Consider the following 12,963-nt stretch of genomic DNA (forward strand, 5'->3'; position numbering starts at 1 on the left):
AAGTTACTCCTGGGTTATACCCAGAGAAGGTGAGAGAAGAATGAGGTCCCAAATCTCTTGAATGAAAAGCTTGACAGCATCATTCAACAGGCATTAGCACAGCAATATACACGAGGGGAAAATCCTAATAACACCCAATGAAAACTATCCACTTGCACCCAGGGAATAGAGCCCATTGGACAGTCACCTCTTCTGAAAGAGGCAGAGGACACTGGCGAGTAACTCGTTCTTGAGACATGTCCTCACTGTAGAAAGGCAACAAGCCAAGTTAGCAAAGTTTCTTGTGTCAGATGAAGTCCATAGAAGCAGGTGAGCTGAGACTACTCTCACATCCTACAGGGGAAGCCTGCTTACAGGCTTGATCCTGCTCCACTGAAATCAATGGCAGTTTTGTCATTGACTTCAGTGGGAGCAGGCTCAGACCCTAAGATCTGTCTGCACTTCAAACCCACCCTTCTATCTTGCATTAACTTACAACCAAAAATGGAGTGGGATCTTTTTACATTTCACTGTTTCTAATCTGAAGTCTCATACTCTGTTGATATAATGTTGAACACCAGAGATTAAAACCCAGCATATTCTGTAGGCTACTGTTTGTAGTATGAACTTTAAAGACTATAGTCTTAACAGGGCTGGATTGGGATTTCAGAGTAGCAGCCATGTTAGTCTGTTCTTTTTGGATTGGGATTGTTTTTCTTAAGTGTTTGAAAAGAGTCTGGCACATTGTGGGTGCTAGAGCAAATACAGAACAACGGCCAATAGTAACCACTAACAATAATCATATACATGTAAGGGTTTATACTACCCATCTCTCCTACCCACACAGCATTTATGCTCACAACAGTCATGAGCGGCACCTTTGTAAAGTCCCAGTGATATGATGGGAGAACAGTTTGCTTACTGTATGCATCTGAAGTCTGACCGTCATTAGCCATGAAATTTATACCCATTCCCCTACTCTGATGACCATCTGAACATCAATGTTGGTAGTTCAAAAACTTGAACTGCAGGCACTTACATGAAGAACTCAGAGCAGAATTTTTGTCAATTTCCCCTTTTTGCTTGTAGGAAAGAACAGAACAGACTCAATGGGAAACAGCATTCTGTCCACTGTAAGTCCAGGATCCCATTCCACAAGTTCCTAACCAGATCCTGGAGCAACCCAAGAAGATATTGCCCTCAGGGAATCCATCCTAGGTCTTACACTGAACCCAGAGCATACTGGGATAGGACTTTGGGAGTCTAATAAGTGCTGGGTGAATACTTGTAGTGCACAGATATGAGCAATAAGGCTCATACTGCAGTTACATAGTTCATTGCAGGATTTCAGTGAGCAGTGAATTCAAATGTGATCCTCTGATCACAGAGGGCAACTAGGCAGAGTTTATTATTATACGATTGCCACTATGATTGATTGATTTCCCCCCCTTCAGATAAACTGATAGTGTAGTTTCTTTTGTTTTTTTTTTTAAATTCTTTAAACATCTTTAAGGCACTCAGCGAGTCATTCTCAACAGAACAATTGATCTTTAAGAGGCCAAATTTTGTCCTACCAACCACAGCGATCTGCCTGTCATGAAACACACACTGAAGAGGGGAAGGGAAGAGTGTACTTACACTGCTGTCATCCATCCTCTCACGCCTCTTAGTTTTGTGTGTTTCATAATCCTCCATGAGGGTCTGCAGCAAATTCTTGGGCCTCTGGGATCCTGCAGCCTCGTCAGGCAGTAAGTCAGACTGGGAGAGGGGACCTTCTGTTGTCGGGGATGGAGGAGGCCTGATCTTCTCTATCTTCCCTGAAACGACATGAAGGGACCCCTTTCTAAATGGACAGATTCCCAAGTAGTTTCCAACTGAAGACACAGCTTGCAAAAGGAACGAGTTGGAGCAATATTTCCAGTGTGGCTTGAACAGAGAGAAATACTGAAACGTAGTCTACAAAATAATGTATTGAAACAAACACGGCCAAAGTGAGTTTCAAGTCCCTCCTTTTCCCCCTCCCGGACCAGACTTACACAAACATTTAAGTGATCTTATTTCATAACACCTAGCAAAGCTGTCAAGTAACATATATACGAATCTACCCTATCACTGCTCATTACTAGAGCTCTGGTTAAATCACCCCAACCCCTAATGACTCACTTCTGTGCTCTGGACATACATGCAAGCTTATGGAAATCGCTGGACTTATTTTTATTGAATCAGACACCCAAAAAACTGCACAGTGTCACAGTGCAGAGGGGCCCAAACTGTGTTCCATGGAGCACTTGCAGTTCAAGAAGGGCTGTCCGTTTACATGGTTCTGGCTCCTTCTTGTTTCCAGCTGCTAAATTGCATGAAAAGAGGTAAAAATATCTTTGATACATTTCCTAGTATTTCTTTTCCATGCAACTAGTTGCTGGTCCGTGTGACTGTGAGTGGGAGGGGAAGGTGAACTGTGAAACACGCTCTCTATTAAGATGTAGTCCAGGCGAGGGAAGAGTTTGTGAACCCCATGTCCACTGGTTAGATGAAAAGGCTGGGAGCCGGGATGAATTCAGGCTGTAGCTCTGACAGGACCGCTTGCTCACTAGGCAACGTGCTCACGACTTAACTACCCTAGCTGGAGAACTGGGTACAAAGCAGGCACATGGGGAAGGCTGATCCTACAAGAAGACTATTGCTACGGCTCTGTATACTGTGTGACCCCTCCAGATGCAGCCAGCGCCACCCAGAGGATTCAGGGGGTCTGGGGCAAAGCAATTTCAGGGGCCCCTTCCATAAAAAAAAGTTGCAATAGTATAGAATACTATATTCTCATGGGGGCCCCTGTGGGGCCCGAGGCAAATTGCCCCATTTGCCCGCCACTCCCGGGCAGCCCTGGGAAAAATAAACATTTCCGCATCTCGGCACAAACCCAGTTTGACAAAACTTCTTTTCAAGTCACCGTTACAAGGTATCACTGGTTCCCAGCATCAGCTAGTGCTAAAAGGCACTAAAGCTCATTAAAAGGGTTGGACAAATACTTTCCGTCAAAACTTTTTTTGGATCGAAAACTAGGGGTGTTTAAAAAGCAGAAAAAAATCACGGACAATGTCTGCTTTCCTTCAAAATTTGTTGTGGTTTTTTTTAATTGAAAAGCTGAAATTAGTCTGCCAAAACCTGAACATGGTTTGGGGTTTCAGAAGTGTGTGGCCAAATATTTGCTGCTTGCTGTGTTTGTTTAAAGAAACAATAAAAAAATTCTGCTTAAAAAAAAATCCAAAACTTTTGAACCACCTCAGCTTGTGACCAAACGCCTGAGCCCATCCAGTCAGAGATTTGTCCAGGTTTCTGATCCTCTGCTGGCTTCCTTGACTCATATCTGCCTCCATAACTTTGGGTTCATTTAGCTTAGAACATAAGAATGGCCATACTGGGTCAGACCAAAGGTCCATCCAGCCCAGTATCCTGTCTACCGACAGTGGCCAATGCCAAGTGCCCCAGAGGGAGTGAACCTAACAGGTAATGATCTCTCTCCTGCCATCCATCTCCACCCTCTGACAAACAGAGTCTAGGGACACCATTCCTTACCCATCCTGGCTAATAGCCATTAATGGACTTAACCTCCATGAATGTATCTATTTCCTAGAGACTGGCTCCACGGGGTCCCTCACAAACTGGAGACGGTTACTGTGGGTTTGTCTTTAGTATAGCTTATGTACATACTCCATGAACTGAGCATTTGAGCTTGTTCCAGAATCTGGGATGAGCCTATGTTGTGAAAACTGAAATGCTCAAAATAGCACATGCATGTGAATGGACACAGGGTGCTAAAATTAAATTAACCCAGGGGTTTTCAAACTGGGGGTCGGGACCCCTCAGGGGGTCACAAGGTTATTACTGGGGGTTGCGAGCTGTCAGCCTCCACCTCAAACCCCGCTTTGCCTCCAGCATTTGAAATAGTGTTAAATATATAAAAAAGTGTTTTTAATTTATAAGGGGGGGGGGTCACACTCAGAGGTTTGCTATGTGAAAGGGGTCACCGGTACAAAAGTTTGAGAACCACTGAATTAATCCCTCTGGAGCCTCAGGGAATGCAGTGGAGGGGGTCTCCCTTGGTAGGGTTGGGAGGTAGGTGGTGTAGGATATTGCTCTTCTCATGTGATCCCTCCCCCAGGACCGGCTCCAGGCACCAGCCTGGCAAGCAGGTGCTTGGGGCGGCCACTCCGAAGAGGGGCGGCACATCCAGCTATTCGGCGGCAATTTGGCGGACGGTCCCTCACTCCCGCTCGGAGCGAAGGACCTTCCGCCGAATTGCCGCCGCAGCACCCTGGAGCCGGCCCTGCCCTCCCCCTTGGAAAAGATAACAGCTTGGCTCTTTGTGTTAAATAGCTGTCTGCAAGCCTCAAACTGCTGAATGAGCTTTAGGGTAGGGAAGGCTGTGCCTCCCCAAACAGCCTGGCCCTGCCCCCTATCCGACCCCCATCAACTTCCTGCCCCCCGACTGTCCCCCTCAGAATCCCTGACCCATCCTGCTCCTTGTCCTCTCACTGCCCCCCGCCCCCCAAGGAGAATTCTTCTGTTTAAACCTAAATATAATCAGCTACAGTGGGGAAAGGAAATGTAGAGAAAGTCACACTAACTTTCCCCTAGATGTGGAGGCTTTTTAAAACAAAACCACGCACAGAAACAAATGGGGTTAATTAGAAGGACTGCGAATGGATTTTCAGTTGTTCCTTTGCTGAGACAAATCAAAAAGCTAGTAACTCACGGAACAAGTCACGGAAAGCTGTGGCCACCAGAGGTCACACACAGCATATCAGTGCACGCTGTTCAGAAGCTCTAGGCTCTCTTTTAAAAGAGAGAAATGAAATCTGAGCAAAGCCAACAGAGACCTTTAACAAGAAATCCCCTTGCTGGGCTTGGTTCATTTCTGACCCAACACGGAAAAACCCAACAACACTGATAGCTATAATATTACAAGTCTTGCTTAAATTCACAAATACAGAGAATCATCTGGAAACTCCATCCCCAAACCTACGGAGGTGTCCCTAGAAATTGCAACGGGTCTGAGGCTTGTGGGATTTTCTATGCCATGGGATTAGAGTCTCATCTTGAGTAACTCCACAGACATCACGGATTTGTCTCAACGTAACAGAGCTCAGCATGAGGCCCTGGCTAGCTAGGGCTTGGGGTGTCCAAAAGAAGAGAATAAAAGCAACTCCCAACGACTGACGGAACTAATGGAAAATCGTGTCTGTGTTAAAAGTGAAAGGTTCAGGGCTTGATTCCCCACTGCATTACTGCATTTGAATGCTGGTGTAAGTCCCTTGGGCACACACGTGTACTGCAGGGATGAATCAGGCCCTCAGTGTTCCCAGCAAGGTCTTTTGTGATTTCTCCCTCAGGCATAAACACCCCGTCACTTTAACAAACCCTCAGAGCTGTACAAAATGCTCGTAACTGAAAGCGGCTCCTTCCACCCCCAAACAATCTCAATCTCGCCGCCTGCTGGAAAACCCTGCAAGGTGGAGGCTTTGGGGATCTGATCAGAATTAAACAAAAGAAACATCGCCAGGTATTCCCCATCCAGGTGGGCCTGCCTCTCCCTTGCAAGGAGCTCTCCATAAACATCCACAAAGTCACTTCAGTTTTCTCCTTCAAATCCCTCCTTAAAACTCTCCTTTGCGGTGATGCCGACACAAATCTTGACAACAGTTAGGCTGCTGGTCTGCTGTGACCGCTGTCTATCATGCTGACCAGTGCAATCTCATTGTTTCCTTGCAGAATGTTGTCTGCATTCATCTGCTGTCTCTTATTTTATACTTACATTGTAAGCTCTTTGGGGCAGGGAATGTCTTTTTGTTCTGTGTTTGTACAGCGCCTAGCACAGTGGGGGCCTGGTCCATTACCAGGGCTCCAAGGTGCTACGATAATACAAATAATAAATTCCTATATTGCCACTAGGAGTCCATCCAGGAAAGCGTACTGTTACATGTACATTTCACTGCAGTATCATCATTATTCCCGTTTTCTAGATGGGGAAACTGAGACAAAGAAGTGCAGAGACTTGCCCAAGGTCACATGGTGGCTTTTACAGTCCTTTTAAAAAGCAATCTAAGAAATCCAGAAAGCGTGCACTGCTTGTGATCCAACGATAACAAACCAGAACAAAGGTATTTGCTGACACATGGGCCTGGGTTGCCAGCTGGCGCTCGTGTGACATGGCTTGGCTTCATGTGGCTCTGTTCAGTTCTTGTGTAAAGGCTGCAAAGTAAAATGAGGAATCTTGCTCCCAGAGGAGAAACACGGGTGAGCCAACGAGGAGACTGGGAGTTAAAGGTTATGAGCCTTCGCCTGCTCCCATGGCAGAACTCCCACGGAAATGGGATCAAGCACTCAGGGTGCATGCAAAATTGCTATCCAAATCACAGCCCATCGGTACCTTTTTGGCCTAATAGCCTTGACATGTCTTCCTTTGACTATATATTGTGTTCTCTAAAACCCATAATGCCTCCTTTGGAAAGGTTACAGGCCATCAAGAAAGGGCAGAGAGCAAACATCATAAACCCCTCTCTTCAGAGGTCTGTTTCTTGGTCTTGTCAACAGGAAAAGAAATCGTATGCTGCGGTTCCGCTGTGGCTGTGATGATGGCTGACCCCCAGATTCCTGGAACTGAAAAGTTACTGGGAAATGATTTCTCTCCCCCTCTCTTTTCAGTTTCTGGGCAGCTGCGCTTCCTGTCTCATGCGCTCTTTGGAGGGCTGGGGATGCTCTCGTGTATGCTCTTCCAGGGCCCGTAGGAGGGTGCTCAGCTGAGACAGCAGAATTGCTGTACCCTTCCAAGTTTGGTGCTAGGAGGATGTTTCCTGGGACGCCTGTGCCAAGCCAAGGGGCACCAGGAGCCGAGACCCTTTCCTCACTCTCCAAACCTCTGGATGGGTCTGGAGAGAAATGTGAGCCTTGGTGAGGGAGCCCTCTCCCCTCCCTGGTTTTCCTCTGGGATCAGGGAACTGTTCTTCCCTCCCCAACCCTCTACATGGGTGAGCAATAGAAGAATGGATTGCCCCCATCTTCCCTCACAGGATTAGGGAGCCCAGAGGGTGGAGCAGCAGGTGCTTGGGTTCTTCTCTTCCTGGGATTCCTCTGCAGGTCCCAGGGAGGAGTTTAGAAGCCAGGATGTCTTACACCTCAACAGTACTGCTAAAGAGGCCAGACAGTGGGAGTGCACAGAAGAGTGGGAGGGTGGGGCACCAAGGGTGGGCCCAAGCAAAGTACGTTCTGTTGCTCTTAGCCCCATCCACGCTCCCTTGCTGAGAAGACCCTTAGAGACAGGGGAGCAATATATTCTGTATATTAAACCAGGATAAACTATTTCAAGGGTGTCCTGTGACAAACGGGACTCTGTTGAAATTAGTCAATTTAAAAATAAAGTTCAAGCTGACATTGTCCCATACATAAAAAAAGTATTTCAAAAGCAATCACATCACAATAGTGGATCTCTGGTCTAATATCTTTTAGATCAATAACATTTCCAGCCTATATTTTCCCCTCACATGACTTAACACTGGACAAACTGTTTAACTTCGATATACAATGAAAACCGGACAATAGAAATAAGATGCAGGATGAGATTGTCTGCACCGTTTCTACCAGGAGCGAATTATAAACCAGCCACATGATAAACTTCTGAAAAACAGGATTGATGATGATCATGCTGATATAACCTGACCAGTAGCAGTGCTACTGGAGACCAGTGTACTTTAGGGAGGCAGGGTGTAACGGTTCCCCTGCAAACATGAATGCCTTCCGTCACTGTAGCAAGTGTCTATACTACAGTGCTATAGTGGTGCAGCTGTGTGCTGTAGTGTAGACAAGCCCTTAACCACATCCGGCCCCTGCCTTGGTCTGCAGCACAAAGCCAGCTATGTTAATGGCTGCAGATCCTTACCCTGATGCTGAGGGGGAGTGTCCCATCCTTAGGTAGGGAGATGTATCCATTCCTTTCACAGCTACAAACCTCTCCTCTGAGACCAAGGCCATGACTCATGGTTAGGGCCCCTGCCGAAGTCACGGATTCCGTGACTTTCCGCGACCTCCATGACTTCTACAGGGACCAGTGTGGCTGACCCCAGGGCTGGTGTCCCAGGCAGCGGTCCCCAGTCGGCCGGAACGGCTCCAGTCCCCAGCCAGCCAGCTGCAGTCCATGGCTCCCAGCAGCTGGTGTCACTGGCCCTGGGCGGCCCCCCATATCGTCCTCCCCCGGCACCCTCCCCACCTCAAGATTTAATCACAGGTATTTTTAGAACAAGTCATGCACAGGTCACGGGCTACGAATTTTTGTTTATGTCCTGTGACCTGTCCATGACTTTTACTAAAAATACCCGTGACTAAGTTGTAGCCTTACGCAGGGTCCCCATCTGCCTTATATAATGTGGGATGCCTCCAGAGACAGTGCAGTGCTGATGTCCCAGCAGATGAGCCAGGGACCCAGCCAGGAAGACTGAGTAGGTCTTATGCCCCACTGAGTGCTGAAAGGGTTTCATTGTGCAGCCTACGCAAGCCTGCTCCTGAGCTCTGCACTACTCCATGGAGTTTGGTTCCAAGAAGACGAGTCCTCCCTGTCCCATCTCTGGCCAGGGTTTCTCTGTTGGCCTCATCCCATGGCTCCCACCTTAACTGTGGTTCACCTGCTCCATTCCAAATCTGAGCTGAAATAGCTATTCCTGTAGTAGTCGCGGTCACATTTGTCCCAGGGATGTGTGGCCTTGGGGTTTGAACCTACACTCACTGGAATCAACAGCAAAGCTCCCATTAAAAACATAAGGGGATGAGACCGGCCATACTGGGTCAGACCAAGGGTCCATCTAGCCCAGTATCCTGTCTTCTGGCAGTGGCTGATACCAGATCCTTCAGAAGGAATGAACAGAACAGGGCAGTTATCAAGTCACTCACCCTTGTCGTTCAGTCCCAGCTTCTGACAATCAGAGATTTAGGGACACCCAGAGCATGGGGTTACATCCCTGTCCAACTTGGCTGATAGCCATTGATGGACCTGTCCTCCATGAATTTATCTAGTTCTTCTTGAACCCAGTTCTACTTTTGATCTTCACAACATCCTCTGGCAAAGAGTTCCACAGGTTGACTGTGTGTTATGTGAAGAAATACTTCCTGCTGTTTGCTTTAAACCTGCTGCCTATTCATTTCATTGGTTGACCCTGGTTCTTGTGTTATATGAAGTGGTAAACAGCACTTCCTTATTCACTTTCTCCATCCCATTCATGATTTTATAGACCTCTATCATATCCCCCATTAGTCATCTCTTTTCTAAGATGAACAGTCCCAGTCTTTTTAATTTCTCCTCATATGGAAGATGTTCCATACCCCTAATTATTTTTGTTGTCCTTCTCTGCACTTTTTCCAGTTCTAATATATCTTTGTTGCGATGGGGCGACCAGAACAGCATTGACTTTCAAGGTGAAGGATCAGGGCCTTAATGCACTTGACTTTGGTTCTGCAAGTCCCAGAATTTGCCATGTTATTTGACAGTGTAAAGGTGTGGGCAGTTCCCTGCGCACAATCCTTGTAGTCTCGTGGTGTTGTAAGTGTTCCCACCTTAATTCCCCTGGCTTGGGGTGGCAAGAGATTTAATTTGCAGCCCAGATGAAAGAAGAAGCCAATACACACTAACAAAATAGCATATCCTCTTTTAACAAGGCTCCAGGACAGAAGCAATTACAGTTAGATTGGTCTCCTAGAGCTAGGGTGACCAGATGTCCCGATTTTATAGGGACAGTCCCAATTTTTGGGTCTTTTTCTTATATAGGCTCCTATTACCCCCCACCCCGGTTCCGATTTTTCACACTTGCTGTCTGGTCACCCTACCTAGAGCCTGAGAGAAAGCCACCACTACCCACTGCAGCCTATGTGTCTTCTGCTTCCCTCTCAGCAAGCATCCTCTTTGCGTTTATATAGCCCACTTGTAGGGTGCGGTGGGGCCTCCTTGATTGCAACCCCAGCCTGTCCCTTAAAGTGGTAATACACTCCTTCACAAACAGGAACATTCTCCCTCTTCCAGTTTAAGTGCAGTGTGTGCACCCAGCTGGCGTGCTGTGAAATAGTGGGGAATGAAAGGAAGGCCGAGGAGAAATTCCACAGATAGTATTGGCACTTGGGACAAATTCAGTAGCCACCATTAAGAAGGCTGCAGCTACCAACAGCCACCAAACAATGGTACTTGAGATACTCAGCGTGGGGGTGGGGGGGTGCATACAGAAAACAATTGTATTAACTGCGTAGAAGCTGTTGTCTTGTTTTACGGTGACAGCTACACGTGAGGAAAACCATTTCAACAGAAGCTACTTCAACAAAACGGCTTGTTGCCGGATTTTTTTTCTTCTTCTTTCAAAACAGTTTTCCTCATGGATTGTGGTTGCCATTAAAAAGGCAAATTTGCCAACAGTTAATAGACAGCTACCATCCTTCTTTCTTATTCTTTGAACTGGAGTAAATGACTGCCCAACTCCCAGGGCCTCAGAAATACCTAAAAGTGCAAGCTGCAGCATTCTGACTGCAGACGATCCCTAGCACCTGTCCAACCACGGCAGCCGGGACCAGCTGCAGTTGAGCCCTTGTTTCTGAGTTATGCATGTATGAAAAAAAATGCCTCTCCCTTTCTTTTTGAAGGGTCATATATTTTGGCTCCCGATCTTCCCTTCCTCATGCTTGCACAAATAATAAAATGACTCATCCACTTTTGTTGAGACCTCCCGCTTCCCTTGCCTCCAAGTTAATCTTTGGAGTGAGACTGAAAGTGAGAAATTTCAGCTGGATAGTAATTTATCCGAGGGGGAAAAAAGGGGGGAGAAAAAGAGGTTTTAGACTGAAGTGGTTTTTCTATGTAGGCTTATGGTAGCTGTGATGGCTGTTACTCTGGCAAAGAGAAGTTCCCATGCTCAGCTTTCTCAGCACTTTAGGGAAGTAATTATCTCAAATTTAGTGAAAGTACAATCATCATTAGCATTTTGAAAAACAACTGCCACAGACTTGGGTTTTTATTCTGTACTGAAATCTTCCAAACAAGTTAAAAATAGTCTTTGCAGTTCATTTCTAAGGAGGATTAATTAGCAAGGGAATTCACAAAAAGAAAGGTATTTACACATCAGATACAGCTGAGTTTTTGCATGCAAGGGAGAAAGATACAACAACTTGCTTTCTGCCTCATGAACATCAACAAGGAACATAAATGGCAGCTTGCTTAGGGAAAGCTATGACTACCATGAGGCATCAGTCACATCCTGTTAGAGATTTCCCATATTCACATCTGGTACACAGAGATGGTTTTGCTCTAACCAGCTTTCTCACTAAAAGCTGTGCAAAAGCCCTCGCAGAATAAAACCTTGTGACTCTTAATTCTTTGACAGCTCAAATACCTATATCCTTCTATGGACAGCATGGTCAAGGTCAGAGAAAGGAACGTACATTTACAATGATGCTCGTAAGAAAGGTGTGAAAGATGCAGAACGCAATTCACTTGTAACAACGCAAACCAGATTTTCAAAGCTCAGCACCCAATCCAGAGCATAGTTGGGACGTGGCCTGCATTTCTGGGTCACAGCCTATATGATTCGCTAGTGCTTTTTGGGGAGCTACCCTGGCACCGCTGCTGCCGCCCTTCAAAAGGAAGGAGCAACATACTTTGGAGAGGAGGCAGGGTAGAGTGAAGAGTGACTTCTTTAATTTATAGAAACAATATTTTTTTGTTGAAATAGCACCTTCAACCGGAGGGAGTCCATAACGCTACAGACAAGCTGCATGCATCCAGCACCAATGAAATGCAGCCACCTCTGGGATGGGGAGTGGGAGACGGTGGGGGGGACTATTTGGATTAAGAACACCAGGCCCCTTATTTTACAAAGAAGCCCCTGCAGTGGAAACAGGACCTCACCCAAATTATCTGCATGCAACTTCGTATATCATTCCTGGAAGCAGTATTGCCAATCCCAAGCATCGAAAAATTGTGAGTCAGGGTCCCCAGTATCATGAGATGGACTTAAATATCATGAGCTTTTAAAAAAATGTTGGGGTTCTTTTCATTTTCCTGTTGCTCCTTCAGAGATCAAAGCTGCAAGCTTTACAAAAAAAGCTGAATTTATTTTATAATCATATGACTCCAGGACCTGGGGCTTTAAGAAAACCATCCAAGGGCTAGTCCTCAGCTGAAGATCTGCTCCCAAGGGTGAAATCCTTGCTCCACCTAAGCCAATGGTAAAAACCTCCTTTACTTCAATGAGGCCAGGATTTCCCCTCAGGTATTGTGAAAGTTGACAGCATTTGTAGAAGGGCAAAGGTCTGAGCTCACCTTGCTTGGGTTATTTACCTTCCGTTCACAGTTGCCAACTTTCACGCGGTAAATAAACACCCTGACTTTTGCAATAAGCCAAAAATCAAGCTAATCCCATTTCAAAACAAGGCCAAAACAAGGTATTCCCCAAGAACCCCAACACTCTATGTGACTAGATCCCCCCCGGCGTGCAGTCTGGGACTGTGGTGGGCCCACTGTGCACCCCTAACTCTCTCTCCCCCTTGCCCCTGCTTGCCGGGAGCCGATCAAAAAAAAGAAGCAATGCGCCACAAGCCAAAAACTAGCCAACAAGCAACTCACAAGCCAGTTAAGCCAAAAACAAGCCCAATTTCTGCGGTTTTTCCGCAGGTTTGGCATGGCTGCTTTCATTCTATTAGAATCATAGAATATCAGGGTTGGAAGGGCCCTCAGGAGGTCATCTAGTCCAACTCCCTGCTCAAAGCAGGGGTTTGGGGCAGGGCCTCAGTGGTTCTCAGCCTGCGGCCCACGTAACAGCCCACAATGATAAACAGGTTGAGAATCACTGATCTAGATAGATAAGTTTCCAGCCAGTAAAGCAATGAGAGTTTGCGACTTGTGAGGAGAACAACATAGAATGCCAATGTGTTTCCTATTTCCTCTGCCAGATATTGTGTAAA

At 46.4% G+C, this 12,963-nt stretch overlaps 1 protein-coding gene across 2 annotated transcripts in view; it reads right to left on the reverse strand.

The window, feature by feature from the left end:
- Positions 1-12,963, reverse strand: part of LOC135880235 (PALM2-AKAP2 fusion protein-like) — a 174,934-nt gene that overhangs the window by 12,294 nt on the left and 149,677 nt on the right. For both annotated transcript variants that reach the window (XM_065406420.1, XM_065406421.1), the window contains one exon: positions 1,618-1,796. In XM_065406420.1, coding sequence (XP_065262492.1) covers positions 1,618-1,796 — 179 coding nt within the window. The remainder of the gene's footprint in view (positions 1-1,617; positions 1,797-12,963) is intronic.

Source organism: Emys orbicularis, chromosome 6, assembly GCF_028017835.1.
Source record: "Emys orbicularis isolate rEmyOrb1 chromosome 6, rEmyOrb1.hap1, whole genome shotgun sequence".
NCBI lineage: Eukaryota > Metazoa > Chordata > Testudines > Emydidae > Emys > Emys orbicularis.